Here is a 27,078-nt window from a genome sequence, read left to right as displayed (position 1 = left end):
TTGTATATCAGGCTGGCCTCATACTCACAGAGATCCACCTGCCTCTGCCTTCCCAGTGCTGGGATTAATGGTGTGCGCCGCCATCACCAACTGGCTGATTAAAGCCTTTTTATATGTTTTGTGTTTGTGAAAAAACAGTGCTTACATCGATTACAAGCCACCTTAGAAGGTGGCAATCACAGAAATAGACAATCACGACTAGCTCCTAACTAGGTTTAGTCCATCTTCATCACAGGGTTAAAGTGTTGCCCTAGGATGAATAGAGGTCAAAACTGAATAATGTGGCCATCTATATTCACTTATTTAATGGTTAATTTTTTAGTATTTGACTGAAGCACCTGCTGTGAATTGGAAGGGGCACCCTCTGGTTGTAAGGTACAGTATTCCCACCTTCGGACACTACGGCATCTGCACAGAGCACTGGAACCAGCTACAAGAGCCTCAGGGAGAAGCAGCCTCTCCCTTCCCTCCGGTTTTCTCTGCCTGCCTGTGGGGCTCTGTGTCCTAATCATCTGCTGGATGTGTTTCATTTTGGTAAAAATCACCCTTAGGTTAATTTGTTAGAGGATAAGTCAACAACATTCTTGGTTAATTTTGCTCTTTTTTTCCCCTTTTAAGCAAATGCATATCTTTAAGCAAATACACACAATGCTCTTGAGTCCCAGTAAGACAGATGAGGCCCTGAAGATTATCATCTATGAGAATTCAAGCAGCTTCCATGAATAACTACTACCATAAAAGGGGGGGTCAAGGGTACCACAGTACTGTGGGGCATTGGGATCTCAGAGATTGAAGGATCTTGGCAGGAAGGGTGTGATCACAGAGGAGGACACAGAAGTCCAGCTATGCTGGGAGACAAGCTCACACAGGTAAAGGTAGAAAGCCCCACAGGCTGTCGGAAAATCACCTTCAACACCTCTCACTACATAGCTCAGACTAATTGCCCCAACCTCCCAAGTAATGGGGTTGCGGGTATGCGTCACCAAGCTTCACCACGTTCTGGCAGTTTCTCAGTCAGAACACTACCTTGAACATGAACTTTATAGTTATCTATAGAATTCATACCCCGGATGTCTGAGTGAAAGATAGTTTTATCTTAGATGTTCTTGAAAATGTTTTAATTTCCTTTAAAACCAGAAGACGAAAATAAAATGAGCCTGGGGGTGCTGAAGAGAAGGATCAGTGCTTAAGAGCATGGATCGCTCTTGCAGAAGACCCAGATTTTTTTCCCCCAGCACCCACATGGTGGCTCACAACTGTCCATTTACAGGTGACAGACTGCCCTCTTCTGTCCAGGGCATTGGAAACCCTCTTCTAACCTCTGTGGGCACCAAGCATGCACATGGTGCACAAACATACATGTAGGCAAAAACACCCATACACATAAAATTTTAAAAAAAAACACTAAAGTGTTTAATAAGCCTAAGAAAATGACTTACATATAATATCAGTCCATTTACCTTTAAACCAACCAGGTCATAAAACAGATGGTTAGTAGCAAATACAGCCTGAGGAGACTGGAATTCTGTAACCTTAGCAACTCTGAACGTGTTCAGAAGGTAAGCTCCCAAGTTTTCTCCCATTGGAAGTGGTGGGACAATTAAAGGAAGGAGGAATGAGTAGAAAAATGAAGAGAGAGGAGTGAGTGAGGCCAGAGACAAGCACAGCAAAGCAACAGCATTGAGCGGAAGTTGCTAGAAGAATTTCACAGGTGAACTCATCAAGCAACAGAAAGACGGAACAGAAAAACCCAAATTGATAATTTTTCAGAAACAGCAGGAGCAGACGCAGCATGCGGTGGGATGCTGATGCTTTACTGGGCCTATTAGACACGTGTGTCTGGAACTCCTTGCCACTGTTACATCCCTGTAATTTCCTAGACATTTCTCCTCGATGTTCTCAGCAACAAAACCACCTCCCGTCGCACTAATATCAACATAGCTCCTAAATGCAACCCTTTCACCTTGCGGGGTGCCTTTCTTCCCTTTCCTCTCCTACTTCTAATCTTTTACTTATGACCAATGGTATGCACTGTAAATAGGTGACAGCAGGAACCTTGGTTCACAGCAGTTAAGTAAAGGACACTGCATAGAGTGTTCAGTTGAGCTGTGTATTTCCTGAAAGCAACCCTACTGTGCTGTTACTTACCATTTTTCTCAACTCCTGGTTGGAAACAATGATGACATTTGGTGGATCCCCAATGGCAGTGGCAGCTCCTCCAATGTTTGTGAAGATCACTTCTGCAATCAGGACTTGTCTTGGATCAAGATTGAGCACCTCACATAACCTGTCATGAATGTAAGAAAGTGATAAGACCTGTGTGCAACGCAGACGTTTAAAGCACTTGCTGTTGGGAAGGCACATTCATGCACACGGACATGCACTCACAATCTGTGGGAAGAGTAATGCAGGGAGTGAACAGCAGCAGCAACGTCCTTGGGTACCACTAATTACAAGGATTCTTCTAAGTTAACACACCACAGTCTGAGCTATCCAAGTGATGATGTACTTTCTGCCTGCTCCTAGTCTGGAGGGAGTACTGTGCTGTGTAGGCCCCAGTAGAGGGAAGGACCTGGAGCAGGTAAATGGGCACTGGCCATCAGATGCCCTGAGTCAGAACAGTGGTGGGTCATCAAAAATCACCAGCAATAACACTAAGCTTACTGACTAAATCCCTTATCTGTCTTCCCCGTTTCTGAAGAGACCCTTAACACATTCATATTCTCTCTCTCTCTCTCTCCTTTCTTTGAATTACTACCTTAATTACCTCTTCCTTGGCTGTGGACCTCTACCTGGGCTGTATGAGATTTGCCCTGGAATCTTTGGAAGCCCCATAACCCTGATCAGCTGAAGACTAAGCCCTAGGAGGAGGTGGAAGATGAAAATGTAGGAATTCATGAGCAAAAACTCCTGGTATCTGATAATCTACATGAATGGCTTGCTTGTGTCGCCCACAACAGTCTATCTCCTAGAAAGCAATGCTCATGTCTTCCAACTCCTCATGGTATTTCTGAGCTATGCTGATACCTGTACCTATCTAGAGTTCTGCAGTCACACAAGCCAGAACCAGCCAGGCTGGGAGCTAATGACCTGTACTCCAGTGAAAGGATGGATACCATTCCTTGCCTTTCTGTAAATGTGAGGAGGGAACCTTGAGTCGGGTGGTGCAACCTGAACACAAATCTGCCCCATACCCATCTTAATTTCCACATTGGGAATGTTCTACACACCTTATGGTAACGGGGGTAAAAAGGAGCATTGTGGTGACATTGTCTAAGAAGGCAGAAAGGACGGCAGCAATGAGACAAAGCATGATGATCATGGCCCACACTCTTCCTCGAGAAAGTTGGTATGCCTAAGATATATAGACAAGAAGGAACAAGCCAAAATCAGTACACTCATACATCAGAAGCTGTGTTTTAACTATGACTCTAAGATAAAGGGACCAAAATAAGTTCTCATTCAGAATTTACAGTTCTGTTGAAGAAGTTATTTTTAAAAGAAATTTTCAATCCCAAAACTAAAGTAAAGGTCAGCACCAGCCTTTACATTAGTAGGGTGTCCAAGGTCTCCTTGCCCACCAGGTCATGGCACAATCTCCCCTCACTATGCATGGAAAGGTCAGTCCAAATCTTCAGACCTGCTGAGTGCCCAGGGCTTCAGTTGAAATACAAAACCCAACCACAATGAGTGACCATTTCACACCTGTTAGAATTTTTATTTTAAAAGATAAAAGATAACAGGGCTGGCGATATGTGTCAGTGGTAGATTGTTTGATTAGCATGCTTGAGGTCCAGGGTTCAATTCCCAGCACCAAATAAACCAGGTGTGGTGGCTCAGGTCTGTCATGCCAGCAGTGGGGAGATGGGAGTAACCCATCCTCAGCAACACAGTGAGTTGGAGGCCAGACTGTGTTAAATGAAGCCCTGTTTAAAAACAGAAAGGAGCCAGGGGTGAAAGAGAACAAGCATGGGAAAAGATTGAGAGAAAAGGAATCCTCCCAGACTGATGTAAAATCATTATGGAAAATAGTACAGAGTTTCTCAAAGAACTAAAAAGAGAACTGTGGGAAGCAAATGTACATAGTAAAGAGACGGACACCTGCACCATGTTTATTAGAGAATTCTTCCAAGATATGGGACCCACCTAAGTGTTTGTCATAAACATCAGGAAATACTATTCACCCATGCAATCCTCACATTTTCAACAATGGTTTAACATAATAATGGCTAGAGGGCACTGTTTTAAGCATAATAAGCCAGGCATACACATATAAATGTCATATGATTCCATTTCTATATGGAGTCCAAGGAAACTGATCCCAAGGAAGCAGAGAGTAAGGATAGAGGTTGGGAGGGAGAGAATAGAGAGATTCCAGCTACTACATAGGCAGGATGACTATATTTAATTTAGTGTATATTTCAAAATAACTTAAAAAGTGAATTTCAAGCTGGGTGTAGTGGCTCACACCTTTCATCGTAACACTTGAAGGCTGAGGCAGGTAGATCTCTGTACGTTAAGGCCAGCCTGGTCTACATAGTGAGTTCCAGGATAGCAAGGGCTATGTAGAGAGACCCTGTCTCAAATACAAAAACAAAAGGGAAAAATAAATTTCAAATATGTCACCATAAAAAATGATATGTAAGGATAGGTTAGTTGGCTTGATCTAATCATGACACATTGCACACATATACATTGAAACATTGTATTATACTCCCTAAACATATACAATTACTGTTTGTCAATCAAATAATAGTAATTATAAGTTTAAAAAACTAAGACCTTAAGAAGTTAGCATGTTAGCCCAATGATGGAACATGTGCTGAGCATATGTGGCCCTTTGTTCAATCCCCAGTATAAGTAAATAAATACAGTCTATATGAGATTAAAACAACAACAAAAAAGTGACTTTCCCAAATTTAAAAACCAGGACTGCATATGTCTAGAAAGTAAGCATTGAAATTGTGTCTCCAAATGCAATCAGAAGCTGATGGCTTGAAATATTCAGACTCTTAAGTGTAAAGTGCATTTTGATGTGTAGCTTTAACCAGCCAATTCTAATGCAGTTGCACAAATGTTCAGGGAGAGCACTATTTGCCTTGAGCTCCCTCTTCATTTACTTGTGGAGAAGCTGGACATGCTGAGTCATGCTTAGCATGGCAATTATACCCAGGCTTCTGGAGGCCATTCTGAAAGAAGGATGGAATTTTAAATAGTTTAATTTACTAAATGTGTAATATTAGAATAATAAATAGTATTATTCAGTTAGTGAATGTTAATATTGATTACATTTGTACTTACATTGCTTTGATTATATATAAATAAGTATTTTATGCTTCTTATTTATTTATTTATTTCATGTATGAGCATCAAGTGCAACATTACGCCTACCTTTACAGCACAGTAATCAAAAAATCCCGTTTCTGAAAATATGGCTACTAAGATCATCTATAAGAGAAAGAGAAAAAGTAGGTAGCAAGATTTGGTTTTTTTTGTTTGTTTTTTTTTTTGTTTTGTTTTTTTTTGTTTTTTGTTTGTTTATTTTTGTTTTTTTTTTTCCCCTTAGGAAAATACTACAATGGAACAATGTCATAATAACCCATCATGAGTTCGAGCTCTAGCTCCTGACAACTGCCTCAAGAGCAGCTTTGTCTCATTAGACATCTGTCACTTCGGTTATCCACCTGTCCAGAGCCAAGTGGTGATGGTGCATCCCTTTAATCCCAGCACTCAGGAGCCAGAGACAGTGGATCTCTGTGAGTGAGTTCAGCCTGGTCTACAGAGCAAGTTAGCCACATGTCCATCACTTCAGTGATCCACATACAAACTCCCTGAGCAGAACCTCTTACAGATGGTTTTGCATGTATATTCCTACCCTAGGTATTATTCTAAGACACATTATCAACCCATCTAACCCTAACAACAAACCAAGTGCTGTCTTTACTCATTTCCTAGATCAAAAAGATAGCTGGCTTACCCAGTCTTGAAGCTAGGAGAAAGGCCATGGGCCAGCAGGTGGGCTTTGGACCTAATTGCCCCCATGAACAGCATTGAGATGTTTAATAGCTTTAAATAAATAGCTTGTATGCTATATCAAATTCTGGGTTTTAACAAAATGAAACTGATTTTTTTTTTCTCACAAATTTGATGACATGGACAAGCTGGACCATTGGTACTACTGAAATGACCGACCTCCAGTCCTATGTGCTCTTAGAATGCTTACCTATGTTTCTACCAATGACAAATGATGAAAACAGCCATCCCATGGACTAACAGAAATAATGCCCCATTTATTCTGTGTTTAATTAACCAGAAATTCAGCAAGCCTGAACTTGCTAGAAAGTTTCCTATTTTACAAGAAATTTCTTTTCTTTTTTTTTTTTTTTTTTTAATTTGTAGATATTTGATATGGCTCCCTTTTTTTTATTCAGTTGCTTAAACCCGATCTTCTTCCCAGGGCCAACACAAAAGTCAGTTCCTCCGTGAAGTTCAAGATCAGTGCCCAGCCCTGCCTCCCTCCTCTCCACATTACTACATGCTGAATTTGGAATGAGAAAGCGCAGGTTCATGCCCTCAGTGAAGTGTGCCTGATTTCCTGTCCTGCACTTCAAGTTTCTCACTTCCCCTCTGGATGTTCTCTCCCTTGTGAAGCTGCTATGAGAATTCAATAAAATTATATGAAGTAGTTGGAAGACCATGGATCCAATATACCTTTCAAATAAGCTGTATGAAACAAAAATGCTCCCAAATCAGTTTTGGCTGAGCACTACCCTCGTCTAGAGCAACCTCCTAACACAGCAGGGCCCCATGGTGCTGTATGAGCCATGCAGTACTTCATGAGAACATAAGCAGACAAATGTGGGAGGGACCCTGTGTGGTCTTCTCTTGTCATGGGAGCTATTCTCTCATTGTCTGATAGAACAGGGACTGAGGTGAGCAACCCCAGGAAGTGAGTCAGGTAAAACAAGACCCACTTTGTGCACTAGCCCTCTAGTACTAAAAGCAGAGAATATCTAAGTGTCTGCTGGAGCAATTTTAATTAAGAAAAAGAAATATCAGGTCTTTTTTTATTGGCTGGATTCTGTTCCTCCTCCTCAAAATGTATATGTTGAACTACTAAGTCCTTATACCTCAAAATGTGGCTGCACTTAAGACAGGGCTTTTAAGAGTTGCAGTGAGATCGTTAGAGTGGTCCCTAATTGAGTATGACAGCTGGCTTTCTGAGAGGATGGGATTAGGACAAGGGCACATGGAGAGAAGACAGTCAAGGAAGAGACTCAATAGAGGTCAGCCCCGCAGATAGCATGATCTCAGACTTCAGCCTCTTTAGCTGTGAGAAATCAATTTTCATTCATCAGGCCACCATATGTGTCATGCTTTGTTACTGCAGTTCTAGGAAATTACTACTCCATTTGCTTAACTTTTGTAAAAATAGTATATTATAGACATCTGGTGTGACTCATTTCTATCCAGATGACCAAGCCCTAGTCATTTCTCAGAATCCAACACAGCTATTAACTCTTCCCTGAAACCTGAGTTCAGAGCCCTTCTCCACCTTCCCATTCAAGGAGGATGGCAGCTCTGAGTCCCTTTGAAGCCTAGAGTAGATGCCAGCAAAAAGATAAGGCTGCCTGGTGACTTCTACAAAGTGATCCTCCTGGCATAGTGCAGATGAAGCCTCACAGGACCTGTCTAGAGAATGACCAAGAACACATCCATGATCATTCCCACTTTTGTCCAGGGCCTTATTCTAGCTTAGCCAATTTACAACCCGTCCTCCTATGCTAACCTTCTCTGAGTTTATCTTTCCTTCCTACAAGGAAGTCATGACCTAGTCATGCTCCTGGCAGCTTAACAGCATGATAAACTGACAAGCACTAGGACTATTACTTAGGGACATTTTTCTTTATATGACTAAAATCACTTTCCCATTCACTGAAATTGTTCTGTGGTTCATTCATGTATTTGAATTATATTATTTTTTTTTTATCTTAAGGGTAATAACTCAAAAAAAATTGCTAACTTTTGTAAATACGATGCCACTTCATTGTTCAACAAGCCTTAGTTAACAAGCCAGAGCCCCAGTGATCCCTTCCTCCTTGGAGGAATGAGCTAGACCTGCACTAATACTTCTCAATCAACCCCTAACCCTCAAGAGATATGCCATCTTGACGATAATGATAGGATCAGCAACCATGGAGTAGTGAAGGACCCAGACTTGGAGCCACATCCTGCTGGGAGAACTGTAATTACCATGCCAAACAGCAGGGCGAGAGTCTCAAAATCAATCCACTCCACCACGTGGGTCAGGCTGGGTCTCTGTAATCAAAGCACAAATTTGCCAATTAATCCTGTGCATCAGCCTACTGACGAAAGCTCAGAAAATGGGCTGCCCTTAGTGCAAACCCACACTTTGGGCCAAAGTTGGAAACACTCCATCCACTTCCCTTTGAAATTGGATTATATCATTGCTGAATAACACTCATGACCTGGTGCATCTGTCACATCAAAAGTATTCATGAAAAAAAAGGGGGAGAAAAATGTAACCCTGCTCCTGGGAGCTCTAAGAAGATTATTGCCTGAATTATTGCTTGAATTGCAGGTTTGGCCTGCACATCTCTCCTCAGTGGAGTGGTATGACTGACAGCTGTCTATTCTACTCACTAGCACAAAGTGTAAAGTGGGGGACTGCCAGATCACAGCCTGCTGGGAGAGGGCAACTCATTGAGTCACCCGGGGGTTCTCGATGCATGTGCCTGCTAGGTGACATAAGAGCAATTTTCCAAATGAAAGATTATTTGAACCATACTTATGAGAACAAGAGCATGACTCAGAGACTTGGAGACAATCCCACTCCAGCCCAGACTGCACCCCAAACCCATAGACTGCATCCAGCTCAAACAGCCCCCTCTTTCCCACGCTAGCACTTTCAATCTCCAAAGTCAGTTCCCTGAAGTCAATACAACCAAAACATGTTCTAGTTTACCCATCAGCAAAGCCTGGCAGAATTGGGTCTCAGCCCCCACAGCAGGATTAAAATCCTAAGCCTGTGAGAAAAGATTGCTGCCTGATGAAATCCACAGTCAGGTTTATTCCAAAATAACCCTGTCCCTTCCATGGACCTCCTCATCTTTCTTCTCACACAACATGGCTATCACTGAAAACAATAGCTGAGGGCTCAGGAGTATTTGCCTAACATGCATGATGCCCTGGATTCCATTCTAAGTATGACAAGAAACAAGTTTTCTTGTCTAAATTTTAGAATATTTTACCTTTCAGTTTAACATCTATTTATGGCAAAGCCAGCCAAGAAAAAGTTCACATTCTTACAACTGCTTTCCAACTAGTTCTACAATGACATTTTAAGTGAAGAAAATACAACACAATAACTAACTCAATACACTTCCCTATGTAGATATTTAAATGAGTCATATGGGAGGGGGTGGTGAATGACCATGTCAATAGTCTTTAGAGAAAAAAAAATCCACCAAATTGTAACTCTGCTTTCAAATCCAGTTCTGTGTGCACGGCATTGGGAGTGGGAACTCCCAACAACTCCCTCTTCATTTCTTGAGAGTACTCAGGCTCCCTCATTGCCCTTTATGTAGTCCTTATGTCCCTGTCAAGTGAACACCATTATTTACATACAGGCAACTCTAGGGCCTACAAGGCCACAGGGCAGAACCCCAGCCCCATAAGTCCACCTCCATGTCTCCTGGGTGACTACTAGATCCATTTCTGAGACCTTTCTTGGACCCAGATGGAAACTAACACTACATAGCTGGGTATGAGTTTATATCCAGTGACAACTTTTTAAACCAAGTTTTTCAGTTCATGCTTCTATGTATCATGGGCAAAACATGTGGGAACATCATATAAAAGAATTTAAAACAATTAATACACCCTGGAGTTTCCATGGGTCTGGCATTGTATCTAGTGGTAAGCCAGTAAATCAAACATAGCAACTTACATCTCCAACCACAGCCAATGCTGTTAATGCTGCAAGAGCTCCCAACATGGCTGCCAGGGTTCTGTGAACAATCTGGAAAGAAACACACAAAAAGCCTGTGTTGGCATGAGTGTCCCATGTGCCATTGTATACCACACCATCCAAATGAAGAACATCTCAAGGGGCTTGGTATCTCGGCAGCCCATAGAGACCCATGGCCACCAGCAACCTACATTCTAAGAAAGTAGCTTTCATTTCCAGAACAATCGAAAGTATGCTCAAGGAAGTCTGCGGTAAAGCGCTGTTATTTCCCATGTTCTTTTTAGGCAACTGAACCTTCAGTTTAAGAACATAAATCAGCCCTTTTCAATCACTGAGACCACAGTTAAGTAGGCGAACAGACAAATGCCTAATCCAGTTGAGATGCCAGCATATTTGCAAAAGGATCTCTTCTATTTAGTTAGAATCCAGTGGACATGGACTTTCTAATGCCAAATATGTTGGAAAACATGTGCCCATGTACAGTGCCATGGAGTGCAAAATGATAAAGGAACAGTGGAAGAGAGTCTGGCTGCACTTCACTAAATGTAAGTTTACCGTATAATTTACAATGCTACTAGGAATCTACTGAGTGTTCATGACAACATGTACGCATAAAGGCATGAATGTTCTGAACAACATTATTCAAAATAAGCCAGATCTGGAGGTATCCATGGGTCTGTTTGTACCACTAGATTCCAAGTTCATTTTCAAGTAACTTTATACTTGCCTTTCTTTAATATTTGATATTCAGATTTTTAAGAGTTAGTACATTTGTTTTATTACTTTTTATTTATTATTATTATTATTATTATTATTATTACTAATATTTTGGTTTTGGTTTTCTTCCAAGACATGGTTTCTCTGTATAGGCCTGGCTGTCCTGGAACTCACTTTGTAGATCAGCCTGGCCCAAACTCAAAGATCCACCTGCCTCTGTGTCCTGAGTGCTCCACCACACCCAGCAGTATATTTGTTTTAAATATAACCACCTAAAATCTAACACAATACTACTAAATTGTAATAATTCCTTTCATCTGTATTCTGTTCTCAGTTTCAACTGATGACACACATTAACTCTCCTTCCTTATTTGATGTGTAAGCCCTAGGCAGTGAGCTGGGAAAATTTCCTCCTCAGCTTTCAAATTGGGAGAGCAAACCTAAAGTTGAACAGGCTGGGAAACCGAAGCAGCAGGCCCCTTTTCCTACCTTACACAGTGTAAAAACAGTTCTAACTAATCTCATTTAACTGACCACATGACCACTCCATAGTATGGGTAAGGGGAACAATTGCAGATGTGAGAGAAAGAACAGCCAGAGGCATCTGGAAGAGTCCAGAGCACAGAGAGTAGACAGCAGATTGGACATGGCCAGCAGAATGGACCTGGCCATGAAGAAGCAGGAGTGGGGGGCAGGACACAGAGAGAGGAGGGAGCAGAGAATGGGGGGGGGTAGAGGGAATAGCACAGCTGAAATAGCAGGCCTATAATGAGAATGAGGGGAGCAAAGCCATGAGCTGGGGAAGTTCAGGGTATGGGAGGAGGTGAAAAGAGCTAGGATTCTGAAAAGAACATGGACTCTGAAATCTGTAACAGGCACTTGTGATACTGAGGGAGCCTGGAGGCCAGCTTGCACTTTGGTATGCTAACAGACATCACAGGGAGGCATTTGTCCCTTATGCCTTTGGAATTAGTTGAAATGGAGCTTCCCTTGGACCTAACAAATCTGTGTTCACACCCAGCCTGTGCACACTCGAATTTGGCTCCAGAATAAACTATTTTTTTATTCTCTTTAAACTGAGTGCTACAGTATCTGCTTGCTTGCTTGCTTGCTTGCTTGCTTGTTTTTGCACCCACAGTTATGGTGCCGTAACATTGGGCAGCTCCAAGAATGACCCACTTTTCGCTGGAGGTGAAGTTTGGGTGAGTCCAAGCCAACAGGATGTAATTTCCCCCAGAGGGTTGTTTGTGAGTTCTTGAGGCACTGGGGGGGGGGGGGGCGCACAACAGGATGACCTCCCTTGGCTTTATCAACTGTCCATTTGTTAATTCTGATCTGCTTAATTAAGGATCCTAATTTGATAGCTCCCTTTTTGGGTCTGTTTCCAAAGGATTTGAAGGATTTTGGTCTAGACATTAGTTTCACTTTGTTTGCTTTGGACTCTCTACAGGCATTTGTGGAACCCTTGACAGCACTTTGGTTTCTGTTTTGGTCTTTGGTGTTGTATTAGGACCAGCAACATGAAGATCAGAGAAAGAAGAGAACTGCTCTCCACAGCAGACCGGCCTTTAATCAGAACACTGAAGGGCTGAGGTCTGTATGTATGAGTGGAGACTGTGTTCCCAGGGTGCTGGAGCCTTGGAGATTTATCGGGCAGAAAAGGGAACTTTGGTGTGGAAGACTCCTGTAGATCTGTTCCCCTGCAGTGTCAAAGTGGTAAATCTCAAAGGAGGATGGTCTGTTCTCATCAGGAGCCTGCAGCAGTTATCAGAGGGTCAGCTTTCCTGTCTGGAGTTTCTCTGCTCACTTGAGGCCTTTAGGTCATGAACCCTTCATTGGGGATTTTTGCCTTTGGAATATTTTGATTTATTACCATTTGGCTTTTGTCCGCTGACACTCCTCCAATCCCAATTCCGTGGTTTTCTGCTGCTTTGGAGATCTTACCAAGGCTTTAGCTTAAAGAATTTTATGAGAACCCTATTGTCTGGTCCAAAGGGTGCCCCACTCTCCCACAAAAGGGCAGGCCCACATGACTCTTTTCCCACTGTTCTGGCTCCATCGACACATTCCTGTGGCTGCATGTCCAAGTCCATGCCATCCCCCAAGCCTCCAGGCTCCCTCAGTCCATACTCACAAGTTCTTGTTATACATTTTTAAAGTCTACACTAAACTCCCCAGGCTTCCCTCCTCCAGATGGCCAGTTTGCTCTTTTTATAACAGTAAGGTTTTCCTCCTGCCTGGCTATTTGCTGCTTTGCTATTCTCATGATTTTCTCCTGCCTGGCTATCAAAGATAGCCCTGACAATATACTGTCTGCTTTTTCTGCTTTTTTTTCCCCCTGTCTGCTCTGGATTCTTCTGGAGCAGTTGTATCGGCAGTTTCTTCATGTTGACCTCTTGAATACAATAACGATAGACTTCAAGGGTAAGAGGCACTTGCTTCCCCTTGACCCAAAAGGGGGGGGGGGGGCTCACACACTTCACAATGTGCAAGGATTATAAAGATTATGTCCTTAGTTATGTTACCAGCCTGCCCTCTCTGTGCCCCCTCTTTCCATATCGCCTCTCTCCTTCTGTATTCTTTCTCCTCCATGTGGTCTCTCTCTCTCTCTCTCTCTCTCTCTCTCTCTCTCTCTCTCTCTCCCCTCTCTCAATAAAGCTCTAGAAAGGTAACCATGGCTCATGATTCTTCTGCCACCACAACATCTGTTGGCATGGCTGCTGCCCACACTTAACCAACAAAAACCTTATAAAGGAACCCAGAAAACATACTCTGTTCCTGGGTAAGAAGGAACTCTATTGGCTCTCCTGAGAAGACATGCATAGGGGAATTGGTTGCCTAGTGTCATGAGTACCCTCATGTTTGTGTAAACATGGAAGATCACCCTGAAACCCAATGAGAGAAGTTGGCGGGGCTCAGGGCAGAGCAAGTCCTTCCAAAAATCAGCACATAATTCTAATCCAAAACATACCTCCCCTAGCTAACATAGATGGCAAATTTCTCAGCAGAATGAAAAGAGAGAATAAGGAACAGGGTTCCAAAGAGAAAAACTGTTTGGAAATGAGCAATATCTAGAAATTAGGTGTTTTGTCTTATATTTAGAAGATGAAGAGAACTAACTGAAGATAACCTAGTTCTAGGGTTCCCTCAGTAGGAACTTTACTACCTCCAAACTGTTTTATCTCTCATGTTTAACCAAGTCCTAGGCAGTTACATTTTTACAGATCTTGATTAAAATGAAAAACGATCCGTTTCAAAAAATTGATTAAAATAGTAATTTGTAATAAGAGCTCTACAAAAACTACATATGAGTTCAAATGAGATGCTAAAAATAAGGAATTAATTTTTTGAAAAATTTAGAGTTTATATTTAAACTAAAGACAAATTCAAAAAATAATACCCTACTTGTTGGAACATGGCCCAAGAACAGAGTTGTGTGAGGAGAATTCTGAGGGCTTGTGAGATCACGCCAAGAAAACAAGACAAGAGTCTTGTGACCTCACTTTCTTCTTGGAATATGTTTTCCTGCTCCTCCCAGGTGTAACAGATAGGAGTGAGTTTATTTTAGATTATTCATTACAACCATTTATTATTAACTGTTTTTATGCCTCTATGGGAAAAAAACTGTTTTTGCCATGTACAGCTTGTCCTTGTAATTGTACACTTTACTTTTTTAATTCTTCTTAACCCCGGAATATAAATTGTCTGATGCTCTGAATAAAGTTGGCTGTAGCATGAGACTTTAGTCTGCCTCATTTTAGGCTCCATTCTCACAGGCCCCACCTCCTCTAGAGCAGTAAACACTACTTTCATCCCTTTCTCTGTCCCTGCCTTGCCATTCCTTGTCAGCTACCTGTCTTATATTTTCCCTTGAGTAGGCTTTTTTTTTTCTTTTGACTTTCATGCTTACATTAAAATGCCTTTATTATGCAAAATATTCCTAAAATGTCTTTCAACTCTAAAGCCAGGAATCTCAGTTTGGCCTGAGTGGAAGTCTCCAACACTTAAGGGAACTCCTGGGGTTGTAAAAGAGAACCAGATGAAGCTTTGTCTGTGTCCCCCTCCACAACATTCCTGGAGACTTACGCTGAGACCCATCTTTAAGCACTGTTGTTGACTTTCCCTGTCTGTCTGATCTATCCTGTTAAACATGGCTTCCATGTTACCTGAGGTTCCTTTGCATCTGTTTTTCTGACCAGAGACCCACTAAATGTCTGATAGCCTCTGACCCCAAAAATACACACTTCCTAGACCCATTCATACTCTGCTCCTGGGTCATATGCACATGGCTTTTTGGGGGTGGGGGCATCATCATAAAACCTGATCCCCCATATTTCCTAAGCCAATTTCTTACCTCCAGAAAAGCAGCCTGAGACACAGTGGAAAACCTCTCCCCCCTCAGCTACTTAGTGAGTGGCAGGCAACTTTAGTCTACTACACACAGACTTCACCTTTTGATCTTTTGTTACTAAGCCTTTCTCACATCTTAAAGAGATAGAGAGTTAAACTTTCTACTTTTCCCCCAAAATTAGGTATACCTAGATTTCATGTAATCATGTCATGTGTGTCTATGATAATTGTTTTCATGTTTTGGGTTATTTTGATATGTTTTTTGTATCCAAAATTTTAAACAAACTGTGGCCACTTGGTTTTTTAATTCTATTGTGTGAAAATAATAATAATAATTACTATTGTTATTGTAAGCCCAATTAAAATTCATGTGCAAATTTACAAATTTGAGAATTGTGATAATGTATTAAAAGGCCTGGTAAATACATAGTACCTTATAAACTTGAGTACTCTAAACATCTTAGACCCTATGAAAATTATATCTTTAGGCCTATAAATATTTTATAAACTCTCAAAATACTAGTTGTTTGTATAAAATGAAATTCATTATAGTCATAAGATAAAGATTTCATTAGACTATGAAATATAGTTGAATGCATAGATTTTGATAGACTTCCTTCCAAAATCAGGTTATAGCACATATACACACACACAGTTTCATTTATATAATAGACATGAGTAACATAAATTTTCAAAATAGTCTTAATATAAAATCTTAAATGTAAGATTTTTTGCTAATGCTGACTACAATTAATATGTATATATATATATATATATATATATATATATATATATATATATGCTTACTAATGATCTCTATGTTGTTTCCTTTTTACAATAAGGACTATAGACAATATAAACCTAACAAACAATAGCATTCAAAATTTTGATTTATAAAAATGTATCTTATGTATGAGTATATGTATATAGTCATACATATACTCATATAAATATACATATATACATGGTCTGTACATGTGTGATTATGAGGTTTTGGTTTGGTTTTATTTAGGCTTTTTGAGACAGAGTTTCTCTGTATAGCTCTGGCTTTCCTAGATCTCACTCTGTAGGCCAAGCTGGCTTCGAACTCATAGAGATCCACCTGCCTCTGCCTCTGCCCCTGCCTCTGCCTCTGCCTCTGCCTCTGCCTCTGCCTCTGCCCCTGCCTCTGCCTCCTGAGAGCTGGGATCAAGGGTGTGTACCACCACACCCTGGCAATTATGGTTTGTTTGTTGTTGTTGTTGTTTTTTTAATGTAACTTACTCATTACCAAGTGCCAAAGAAAGAAGCCACAGCACTTACCCACTTATCTACTGGAGCTTTCCAAAAACCAAGGGTCTGCTCATTATCCCATCACCATCCCAAACATCATCACCAAGCTTACTTGGGCTAAAGGTCTCTCAACTCTTTTCTCCTCTGTAGGGCAATGTCTCTCAATATGCATGCTGGCTTACAAGGCAGGTCACACAGATCATCTCTGTGATCCTTAGTGCATGTTGAGGACATGTGGATGCAGCTGTTCCTCAGAAATCCTGAAGAGTTCTATATGTGACCTATATGTGTTAATGGAGAAATCTGATCTTCCCACTAAAATAAAATAAAAACTAGACATATAGTTAGGTGGTAGAGCATATGATTAGCATGTACAAGACAAGACCCCAGAGCATATATGACTAGCTGCTGGTATTACATAATAAAGCCTTTTAAATTGAGCTGTTCAGTAAGAACATGAATTCAAAGATTAAAAGAGCCAGAGGTAATATTTTAAGAGCCAGAGACTAGAGAGTCTTGAACAAAGCAATTTCTTCTAGACATGATAGGACCATCAGATTCAGGCACTTACAGCAGTTGTGGCTGTCTGCACAAGATCAATCCAGCCAACATTCCATCATGAGTGTGGGAGGGATGGACACAGGAGCTCCTGGGTCCATTCCTCCCACCACTAAATGAAGGGCAACTGACCATTGATGGCTTCTGAGGGAAAGAGTCAGTTTTCTTTAAGGATGTGATTTCTGGTAGGTTGGCCATGCTCACATGGATGTGCTACCCATGGCATGGGCAGCACTCATTAGATTGGTGTTTCATTTGTTTTAGAGAGAGAGAGGAGGAGGACATTAAGTTAGGAGGGAGTACCTGAGATGATATGAAAATACAAATACATATACACAATAGAATTTTTGTCTGCTGTAAACCAAAGACATATTACAAACTTTAGGAAAATGAATGAATCTGGGAAGCATAATATCAGGGAGGGTAATGTCAGGTCCAAAGGAAACTCCACTGCCCCAGTGGTGCCCCCCCCCCCCCCCATTTCCTCATCGCTGTCAGAAGGGACAAATGGTTATCTGTGGTGCCTATGAGCATACCAAAGCCCATGCCGTCTCCAGGCTCCCTCAGCATCACAAGTTCCTATGGCTCCTCTCCACTCTTCTCACCCATCCCCTACCCAAAGCTCTTCAGCTCATGGGCTTCCCTCCCCAGCTTCTCATTCCCTTATAACCCTACTAATTCAGATATGCTCACTCACCTTTTTGTCTTCCTTCTTAGTTAGCGCTCTCTCTCGCTCTCTCTCTCTCTCTCTCTCTCTCTCTCTCTCTCTCTCACACACACACACACACACACACACACACACACACACACACACACACCTCATCACCTGGTCCAGTCTGCTAGCCATGTTCAACTGTCTCTCTCTCTCTCTGCTCTGGATTCTCCCAAATGCCTCTGGCTGTTCTCTCTCTCAAATCTACAATAAAAATCTTCCTTTAAACCACACCTTGAAGCAGTCATGTCCTCAGTTTATACAGGTACGAGTCAGCAGCCAGGGCTGAGCACTGAGCCACATGTGGTTGGGGGTGGGTGGGTTGCAGGAGCCTATACTTAATTTCATCATTTCTCATTTTAAAAATAATCAACTATTTCTCAAATCAGGTTTTTCCTGTGTGTACATGAGGGAGAAAAGATAAAAGGGAACAGTTAGGATGTGACAAGAGATTACATTTCAAAGCAGCATGAGGACATGAAGCTAATGAATGCTCAGAAACCTCTTTGGGTTTGTGTTAATATTTTTGTTCAACCTGGTAAAGCATATTTTCAGGATGGGTGGCCTATCTGCTACCTTTTATTATGGTTCCAAGACAAGCTGCATTCCTCTAGTTTTTAATTTTTTATTTTCCCATAATTGCCTGTAGACCATTTCTTAATTTTTTTTAAAGTAGAAATACAAATTGTATATGCCAGGTAAAAATAAAAGGCAAATCCTATGTGATCTTGCTTATAAACAATATATACATTTATTGACTGTCTTATGATGTTTCCATCCATGTGTACTCTGTGATGTTCATGTCTCCCTGTCTACCCCATCTGTCTCCTAGTCTGGTTTACAGCAAACTAAAGTTCTATTGTATATATGTATTTATATTTTCATATCATCTCAGATACTCCCTAGCTAGATAGATACGTCTATTCTTCGAGCACCTTGCATTTCTTAATCTTCAAAACACCTCAAAGCTAGGAGTGGTGACCTATGATTTTAACCCTACTTCTTGGGAGGCAGAGGCCAACAGCAGATCTCTGTGAGCACAAAGCCATCCTGGTCTACATAGCAAGTTCCAGGACAACTGTGGCTATAGAGTGAAATCCTGTCTCAAAAAAGAAAGAGAAAGAAAGTACCCCCAAATCCTTTCTTCTGCTCTTTGAAATGTTTTCACAGCCCACCACCACCCCATGCATGTTTTCACAGCCCATCATCACCCTGAGCATGTTTTCATAGCTCACCATCACCATGAGCATGTTTTCACCGTCCACCTTCACACTGTACATATTTTCATGGTCCATTATCACCTCGTGCATGTTTTCACCATCCACCATCACACTGTGCATGTTTTCACAGTCCACCATCACACTGTGCATGTTTTCACAGTCCACCATCACCTGTTGTGCACCTCGTACCAGAACTATTTTTTCCATTCAACATCTTCCTGTCTCCCCACTTCTTTTCTCTCCCCAGGCTCTGGTAATGACTAACCACACAACACTGTCAACCTTTTTCTGTTCCTGTTTAGAGAGAGATCACTGGAGAATGTGCCTCTTTCTATGTCTTGCTTCTTTCACTTCATGTAATGATCTCCAGTTCCACCCATGATGTTGCAAAGGGGAGAATTCCATTCATTTTATGGCTGGATAGTATTCCATTGTGTCTGTGTTCCACGGGTTTGGCCCACTTATCAACTAGTGGACATTTAAATTATTTCCATTTCTTAGCAGAGGGCATGAGAATACAGAAGGCTCTGATTTTGTGTTCAAAAGGCATTACATAGAACTATTCCAGTTGATCAAAAGTGCCTCTTAATGCACTTGACATTAAAAGCCAGTGGAAGCCTCACAAAAGATAAGAATTTAAACATTTTACTTAATTTTGTGGAGTCTTCACATCAATGCACTTAACGCAGAAGCTTCAGACCACTTTAGAGACAGCTTTTGTGAGCGACAATTTCCTCCTGTATTTTTCTGTCTGTTATAGAGTACAGACACCCAAGATGACCCTCAAAGACCAATAATGAAACATCAGTATTCTCAATGAGCTCACAGATTTGATCCTCACAGAATGCAGGATAATGCAGGGAAGTTTGTTTCGGTTGTTTTTGGTTACTCTGGGAGCTGTATATTTCACAACTTTGAACAAAATGCTAATCATCAGGCCTCTGCTAACATGAGCCAACCCTTCCACTCACCTGTACTACAGTAGACTGCAAAGGTGGTAAGTAAATTCTTTAATTGTACAGACTGTAATCTAGGTCCCAGCTCCTTAAACTATGAATCACATATGGAGTTGTATAACAGAATGTGACAGCTGGTAACAAGAAAAGGCAGCTTCTGAACACAACAAACAAAAAATTCAAAGTCAACATCTAATGAACCTGAGGTGTTTCTGTCAGTGCTAGGCGCTGTTGTACAAAGTGTTGTCGCACAATGCCTGCTGGAAGCAGCCCAGCCAGCCTTGCTATTACTGCAGGCTGTGATCTTAAGTATATAAGTGTTCCATGCTTACAGAAACAACTGCTTCCCTACAGAATGCAAAGGTATTATGTTAATAATGCCACTCCTCAGCATGTAAGAATCAAATTAGAAAATCCTTGGAGCTCGCACTATTAGAATGTTTGATTTTGAAAATTGTTCAAGTTGCTGACCTAACTTTCATTTTAAAAATCAAATAAATTTTGACTTGGGATTAGGACAAAATTTCAAGCCATGTCTGAAATGGCCCTAAATTTATTTCTGCCATCTTGTACCATATATTTTTTTGTGAAGCATTATTCTCAGCATTGATTAATATTAAATCAAAGTATGGACAGATTCCAAAAAGCATTGAGGATACTCCCCATGCTGCAGCTTCAAATAGTCATCCAATTTTTATGTAAATAATAAGCAACTCTATCTTGTTAGTATAGGCATTTTCTAATGTCTTTAAAATTATATTATATAGAAGAACTGTTTTTGAAATAAATTTGTTTATGATTCATTGCCCATAAATGCTTTATTTGCAAACCAATTTTATGCACCTGTATTCATAGAGTTGTGTGAAAATTCCTTTGGTGAAAACAGATTGTAAGTAGGAAAGAGTTCAAGAAGCTCAGATCTAAGTAACACCTTACAGGTTCATGGTCTATGTTCTGGTCTATAAATAGACGCCGCATGCTGCCTACTGTGATAACATGTGCCTACAGCAATCCAAGCAGAAGCAACGGGAAGAGAAGAGGAAAGTGGATATTATCAAATATGGTCAAGTTGCTTATTTCAAATCACATCAGTGTTCAGACCCTAATCCTCACCCTTACTTGGAACCAGGTTTTTCTGGCCTCTGCTGTTGTTTATTAAGTGGTACAATGTTATTCATTAAGTGGTGCTATTTACTGTGCGAGAAAAGCCACTGGGTACAACAAAACCCACTATAAGAGTTTATTAAGGGAAGGGAACAGAAGGGGGTGCTTAGGCCTATGGAAAGGTCATGCAGGAAGAGAAAGGAGGGATAGATGGAACCCACTATTTTATAGGTTCCCCCTGCACATGCGCATATAGGCTTAAGTAGCTATTCCATACGTGTGCATAGATTGCGTGATTATACTGCTCACAAATTACGTGATCACACAGCACACAAATTACATAGAATGTAAGGCCCTGGGATGACTAAGCCTCTTGCTTGGCTACTGGACAGCACATGTGCAGTCGTGTAGCTGGAGAGTGGCTAGGAATTCTAACATCTGCCTCACGCCATCTTCAGACATGAATAGTCACCAGTGCTAAGGGACTTCCTGTGACAGCTGACCTTAAAACTGTTTTGTGGAGCTGCAGCAACCTTCGGCTGTTGAAATGTCAAGTCTCGCACAGACAGATAATGTGCGGTGTGCTCTGGCAATCCTGAGTCTTTTAAGTTGCTAGCAGCTTTAATCTAACACGGGACTCCACAGTGCTGAAGCTGCCAGTGGTGCTGGAGTCACAAGTGAAGAGTGCCCTGGTCAAGTGTGTGTTCCCTCTGCTAATGGGCATATACTCTTCAGTGTTCTTGAAGTACCCAGCTCCTGGCTAAAATCACCTTTCAAGGCCCATCAGGAAGCTGGGTGTGGTACTACCATTTGTAATATTAGCCCCCTTGGATGGCTATGGCTGGAGATTCACCCTGAGTTCCTGGTATCCTAGCTACACAGTGAGTTCCAGGCAGTCTGGTCTACATAATGAGTTCTAGGCAACTTGGTCTGCACAATGAGCTCCAGTCATCCTGGGCTGCACAGTGAAACATTGTCCCATTCTCTCTCTTCCAAAAGATGGGATGAATGGGTAAAAGAATGGAGAACTGCATGTCCTTATGATGAAATAAATTAGAGGACTCCTTCCCCTGGAACACTGGGGTAAGATATAAGCACTAGTCAAGACTGATAAACACCATTAGATGCTAATGGTGTTGGGATTGTTAGTTTTGTGGAGGTTTAGTTAAGTCTTTACACATCTTTTTTACTGTTTTCTGCAAATGATTAGAACTGTCAAGAGTGGCCATGTGGTAGTCCCTTTCCTTGTCTGCAGTGGGGAACAGTCAATCCAGCAGCCACCTTCCTGGCCTCTGGCCACACTGGCAGCATGGCAGCCAGGTTTTTTTATATACCTCATAAAGTGAGGACACTTTAGCAGTTGCAGAGGACCTACCACAGCTGGAGACACACTTTGGTTGTAAACATTTCAGACAGCCTGGTTCTACTAAAATTTGGGATGTGGGAGACAGGAGGATCAGGAGTTCAAGGTAATCCTCAGCTGCAAAGTGAGGTCAAGAGCAGCCTGGGCTACATAAACGTTTATCTCAAAAATAAAGAAGGGAGGGAGAGAGAGAGGGAGGAAGAAAAGACTCTAAGCAAGGCCAGCCTTGGTCAACTCTAGCTGATCCTGTTTGCCCTGGTCTGACATTAATGCACACACAGGCATTCATTCACAAACTGTTTTCTGTGGTTGTCACACCCATTCTCTGGCCACTCAATTCTCAAGGCAGCTGGAAGACCCTTTTGTGTTGTGTGCCTCCTAGCGTTGCAACATGAGGCCAATAGAAGGTTTCTCCCAGACGAACTCCTTAGATTTTCACCATTAGAAGGTCAGGTTAAACTTGGGCCATGAAGAGGCGGATGTAGCCACAGCCGTAAAGGCAGTGTCTGTGGTAGAAGTCGCAACAGCAGAAATGGTGACTTGATGGCAGCTGAAGTCCAGAGAGCAGCCATGATGAAATCAAGGAGCAGAGGCAGCAGGAATGACAGGGCCTGAGAGAGTTGGGGTACCGGTAAGAGAGGGAGGTGCGCAGAGGCTAGAAGAGGAACGAAGGCTGTGAAGAGGCAGAGAAGAGAAAATGTGGCCTGGTCACTAAAAGCATTCTCAGGAGTGGCCAGGCATGGAGGGCTGAAGGCTTGAGAACTGTACAGTGAGCCACTGTCATGGGCTGAGGGTCCTGACAGTGCAAGGCCTGAGAGCCACAGCTCTGGCTGTCCGAGACTCTAACATTGCTGTCCACCTGGGGGTCCCAGAATCCAAGTCTCTTTTGAGAATGACACTGGTTGCTTGCCACTGTCTGCTGCTGACACTGGCCGCTGTTGAAAGCTGAGGACTTCGACCGGTTCCAAATGGCATGCATGCAGGTTCTGAAACACAGGTCTGTGTAGGACTGGGGTAGGCTCTGGATTGTGGGGCTCTGAAGGACTGGGTAGATGCTAGAACCCTGACCTATTAGGGATTAGGGTTGACACATGGGCAGCAGAATGTTGAAGACAGAACTGTAAGGGAATGGGGTGGGTCCTGGAACATGGAGCTATGAATAACTGATGATACAAGCTGGAGCACATACATAGCTTGAGGGAAAGTGGTGAGTTCTAGACCATGGAGCTGTGAGGAATACTGGTTGGCTCTAAACCCTGGGGCTATGAGGGATACTGGTGGGTTCTAGAACATGGAGCTGTAAAGAATACTGGTAGGGCCAGGCAGTGGTGGTGCACGCCTTTAATCCCAGCACTCTAGAGGCAGAGGCAGGCAGATCTCTGTGAGTTCTAGGCCAGCCTGGGCTACCAAGTAAGTTCTAGGAAAGGCGCAAAGCTATACAGGGAAACCCTGCCTCGAAAAAAAAAAAAAAAGAATACTGGTGGGTTCTAAGCCCTGGAACTAAGAGGGATACTGGTGGGTTCTAGAACATGGAACTGTGAGAGATATTAGAGGGTGCTAGAATATGGAGTTGTGAGAGATACTGGTGGGTTCTAGAATATGGAGCTGTAAAGGCTGGGAGGAAGGGTCCAGAACCTGTTCATGAATGGGAAATTTCATTTAACAGTTGCCTCTGAGGTGTGAGGTTGCCCTATAAAGATCTCCCTGCAGAACCTACCACCTCCCTCTCTCCTTCCCAGGGTTGTGATGTGTTGTAATGAATAGCCTCACTTGAGATATGTAGGAATGGTAGAGAATGCTCACTGTGGGTTGTTGTGGCTGAACTTCATGCTGTAATCAGCTCCTAGACCTGAGGTAAGAGGCTTTAAAGGGCAAAAAGCTATTACAGAATAGAGTTGATGTGAGGAGATTATCACAAGAGGACCTAGTATGCATCCCCGATGGCTTCTCCTGGCCTTGTCTCTCCAAAGCACTTGCATTGGGCTGCAGCCACGTGGAGTCCCCAGCCCACTGTGCCTGTCTCTTCTGGAGGCTCCTTCTCTGGCCTGTGTGTGCTGTCGTGTTTTGGTCTTTGTGCTTGATGAGCTCTGTGATTTACCTGATAGGGCCCATAATAAGACTCCTCACATGTTGTATGACCAACAGAGAACACATATTCTAAAATTCTGTATTTTTTAGGTTCTTCCCTCCAAAGTCTAGGTTAACTCTCTTGCCTGGTTAATATTTTGTAGAATCACAGACCCTGGAGTTTTTAGCTACTACTAGAGATGATCTGGTGCAGTCGTTGAACATACAGAAACTTCTGGCTGTGGTTTCAAACTGGAGCCATGAAACCATGCAGACAAGGTCACACAATTATAAACTGTAGACAGGAGAGTGTTACCGGATCCACCACACTGCAGGCTCCAGTTTTTCACTAAGTAACCCTGTGTCACCTGAGAGGAGAGATTGTGTTGGTCATCAAAAAGAAAAACTCGGGAGAACAGTGTCCCAGAATCTCTCAGTACCAAGTTCATGGGTACAAAGTCCCATTATATACCAGGAAGGACTCAATAAAAGCTCAGCTACAGAGCTGAATCAAGGAATGCGTGGTTATGACTAGCTGTGGGGATTCACAACAGCTATCCACTCCCCCACAGATCCACTTAGAAGGTGTAGGTACCAACCAAATCTGGTTTTTCATGTAACTGTATCCTTAAAATGCACTAAACTGCACTGTATGACACTAACCCAGGATAGAGTAGGTAAGTACAGAAGGCAGGACCCAAGAGGACCCTGTCAAGCCCCAAAAGGAGTGGCTCCTCCCCCATGGCCTCGTGAAAAGGTATGAGTGATACAGCCACAGGGCCACAAAGGGGGACATTTGAAGGCAGGGAGTAGACAGCACTGGAGCCACATAAGACAGAGAGTCCTTTCTTCCTGTCAGGGACCATTTCTACCTCTTTCCTACAGTTGTGCTCACATCCTAGTGCATGAGCATGTACAAACTTGAAGGAAAGTGGGTAGCTCACTGTGCATCCTGGGGTCCATAGCATCCTCCCATTGAGCTGACTTGCCACTTACAAAGTTCCCAGAAAACTCTTCCCTACTGGGAAACAGTGGAAGGTAGGAATAACAGAGGGGTCCCAGTTGACAAGCGGTGCAGAAGTACATCACATCAGTAGATGTAAAGACAGTACAAGCCTCACGTGGGCCAGCAGGGCACTGTTACTACTTTCTAGTTACCTGCCCCCATGAACAACAGCCTGGAATCTGCACACAGTGTACAGAGAATTAGGATGTCCCACCAATGCAGTCCATCTGCACACCACACACACACACACACACACACACACACACACACACACACACACACAGAGAGAGAGAGAGAGAGAGAGAGAGAGAGAGAGAGAGAGAGAGAACTGCCTTTCTCTTTCATAAGAAACTGAGAAGCTACTGTATTTTGCAGATAAATAAAGTAAAATTACCACAAGTCAGGATCTTAAAGTTTGCCCTGGTAGCAAGAAACAGCTAGAAAATGAGGTTTGATGTGGAATAATCCTGGGTGCTAAATATTATATCTCAAATATTAAGTAGTACACTTCCTGAATTCAGGCAGAGGTGAGCCATTTATACACTTGACAGTGTTTTAAGAATGTGGGATTTCATAGTTAGCAGATGCCTTTAAGACCTTCTCGTTCCATACACATATGGACCAGTGACTTCACACTGGTCACTATCCAGTAGCCACCATCCCATGTCCTAGAGACTAGCACATGACCAAGGACAGAGAGACTATCTGTGGTAGTTTGAATAAAAAATGGCCCCCATAGACTCAGAGGGAATGGCACTATTAGGAGATGTGGTCTTGTTGGAGGAAGTGGTCACTGGGAGGAGGCTTCGAGGTCTCAGATGCTCAATCTACACCCAGTGTGGCAATCTCTGCCTGCTGCCCATGGATCCCAATGTAGAATTCTCAGCTCCTTCTCCAACACCATGTCTGCTTACACACCACCATGCTTCCCTCCATGGAGATAATAGACCTAACTTCTGAACTGTAAGCCAGTCCCAATTAAATGTTTTGCTTTATAAGAGTTACCAAGGTCATGGTGTCTCTTTACAACAATAAAACCCAAACTTAGACACTATCCTGTGCCTCATTTTTTCCATATATACATCCCAGTCTTCATAGGTCCATTTATTAGTATAGCTCAAAAGAAGATTACCCAGTCATCTTAAGTCTAAATGTATTTTTAAGACAAGCTGGTATTCTAAGACTTCCATAAATTAGATCAAAATGATAATAACAGGGAGGGCTCAGGAACCGCACCCTGTCATCCTGTCCCCTCTGCACTTGGGAAGGCTCTTCAGTGAGAGAGAAGGTGGATAGTTGCATTGTTTACTACATATCTGGATGCCGAGTGGTAGGCACACTTGGAAGAAAGAAGCTAGGCCAGTCTTAATAGCCTATGTTGTGAGATTGAGTCCCATGAAGTATTGCCTGCCGGAGGTACATGGCTGCTGTGCTCACTCTAGCAGGTGACTCTAAGAACTGTCTCCTAGAGAAGGTTGGATGAGGAGATACAAAGACTGGATGGTGGCAAGGAATGAGGTGGGGTACCCTCACCTCATCAGAGTTTGTCCTAGCTGGCTGACAGCACCTGCCCCCACTCTGGGGATGTTCAGTCCTCAAAGGAACAAACTCATGAACCTCAGGATGAGTGATAGGTTAGGCTGTAACATGAATCTTAAAAGGTCTTATTAATAAAAAAATAAAATAAAAAATAAAATATCTGGTGAAAGTTGAAAGATCAGAGAACAAGCCACAGCCAACCTTACCTCGCCAACTCCTCAGC

The 27,078-nt window shown here is 42.4% G+C and overlaps 1 protein-coding gene across 3 annotated transcripts in view; it reads right to left on the bottom strand.

Moving 5' to 3' along the window:
* The window catches only part of Oca2 (OCA2 melanosomal transmembrane protein), a 291,349-nt gene that overhangs the window by 198,726 nt on the left and 65,545 nt on the right, over positions 1-27,078 (bottom strand). For 2 of the 3 annotated variants that reach the window (XM_036194928.1, XM_036194936.1), the window contains exons 10-14: positions 9,971-10,042; positions 8,254-8,319; positions 5,392-5,448; positions 3,231-3,355; positions 2,149-2,287 (exon numbers count right to left, since the gene is read on the bottom strand). In XM_036194928.1, the coding sequence (XP_036050821.1) occupies positions 2,149-2,287; positions 3,231-3,355; positions 5,392-5,448; positions 8,254-8,319; positions 9,971-10,042 (459 nt within the window). The remainder of the gene's footprint in view (positions 1-2,148; positions 2,288-3,230; positions 3,356-5,391; positions 5,449-8,253; positions 8,320-9,970; positions 10,043-27,078) is intronic. The other variant, XM_036194947.1, reaches the window with a different exon arrangement.

Source organism: Onychomys torridus, chromosome 1 (genome assembly GCF_903995425.1).
Source record: "Onychomys torridus chromosome 1, mOncTor1.1, whole genome shotgun sequence".
Lineage (NCBI taxonomy): Eukaryota > Metazoa > Chordata > Mammalia > Rodentia > Cricetidae > Onychomys > Onychomys torridus.
This window is presented reverse-complemented; position numbering and strand designations above follow the sequence as displayed.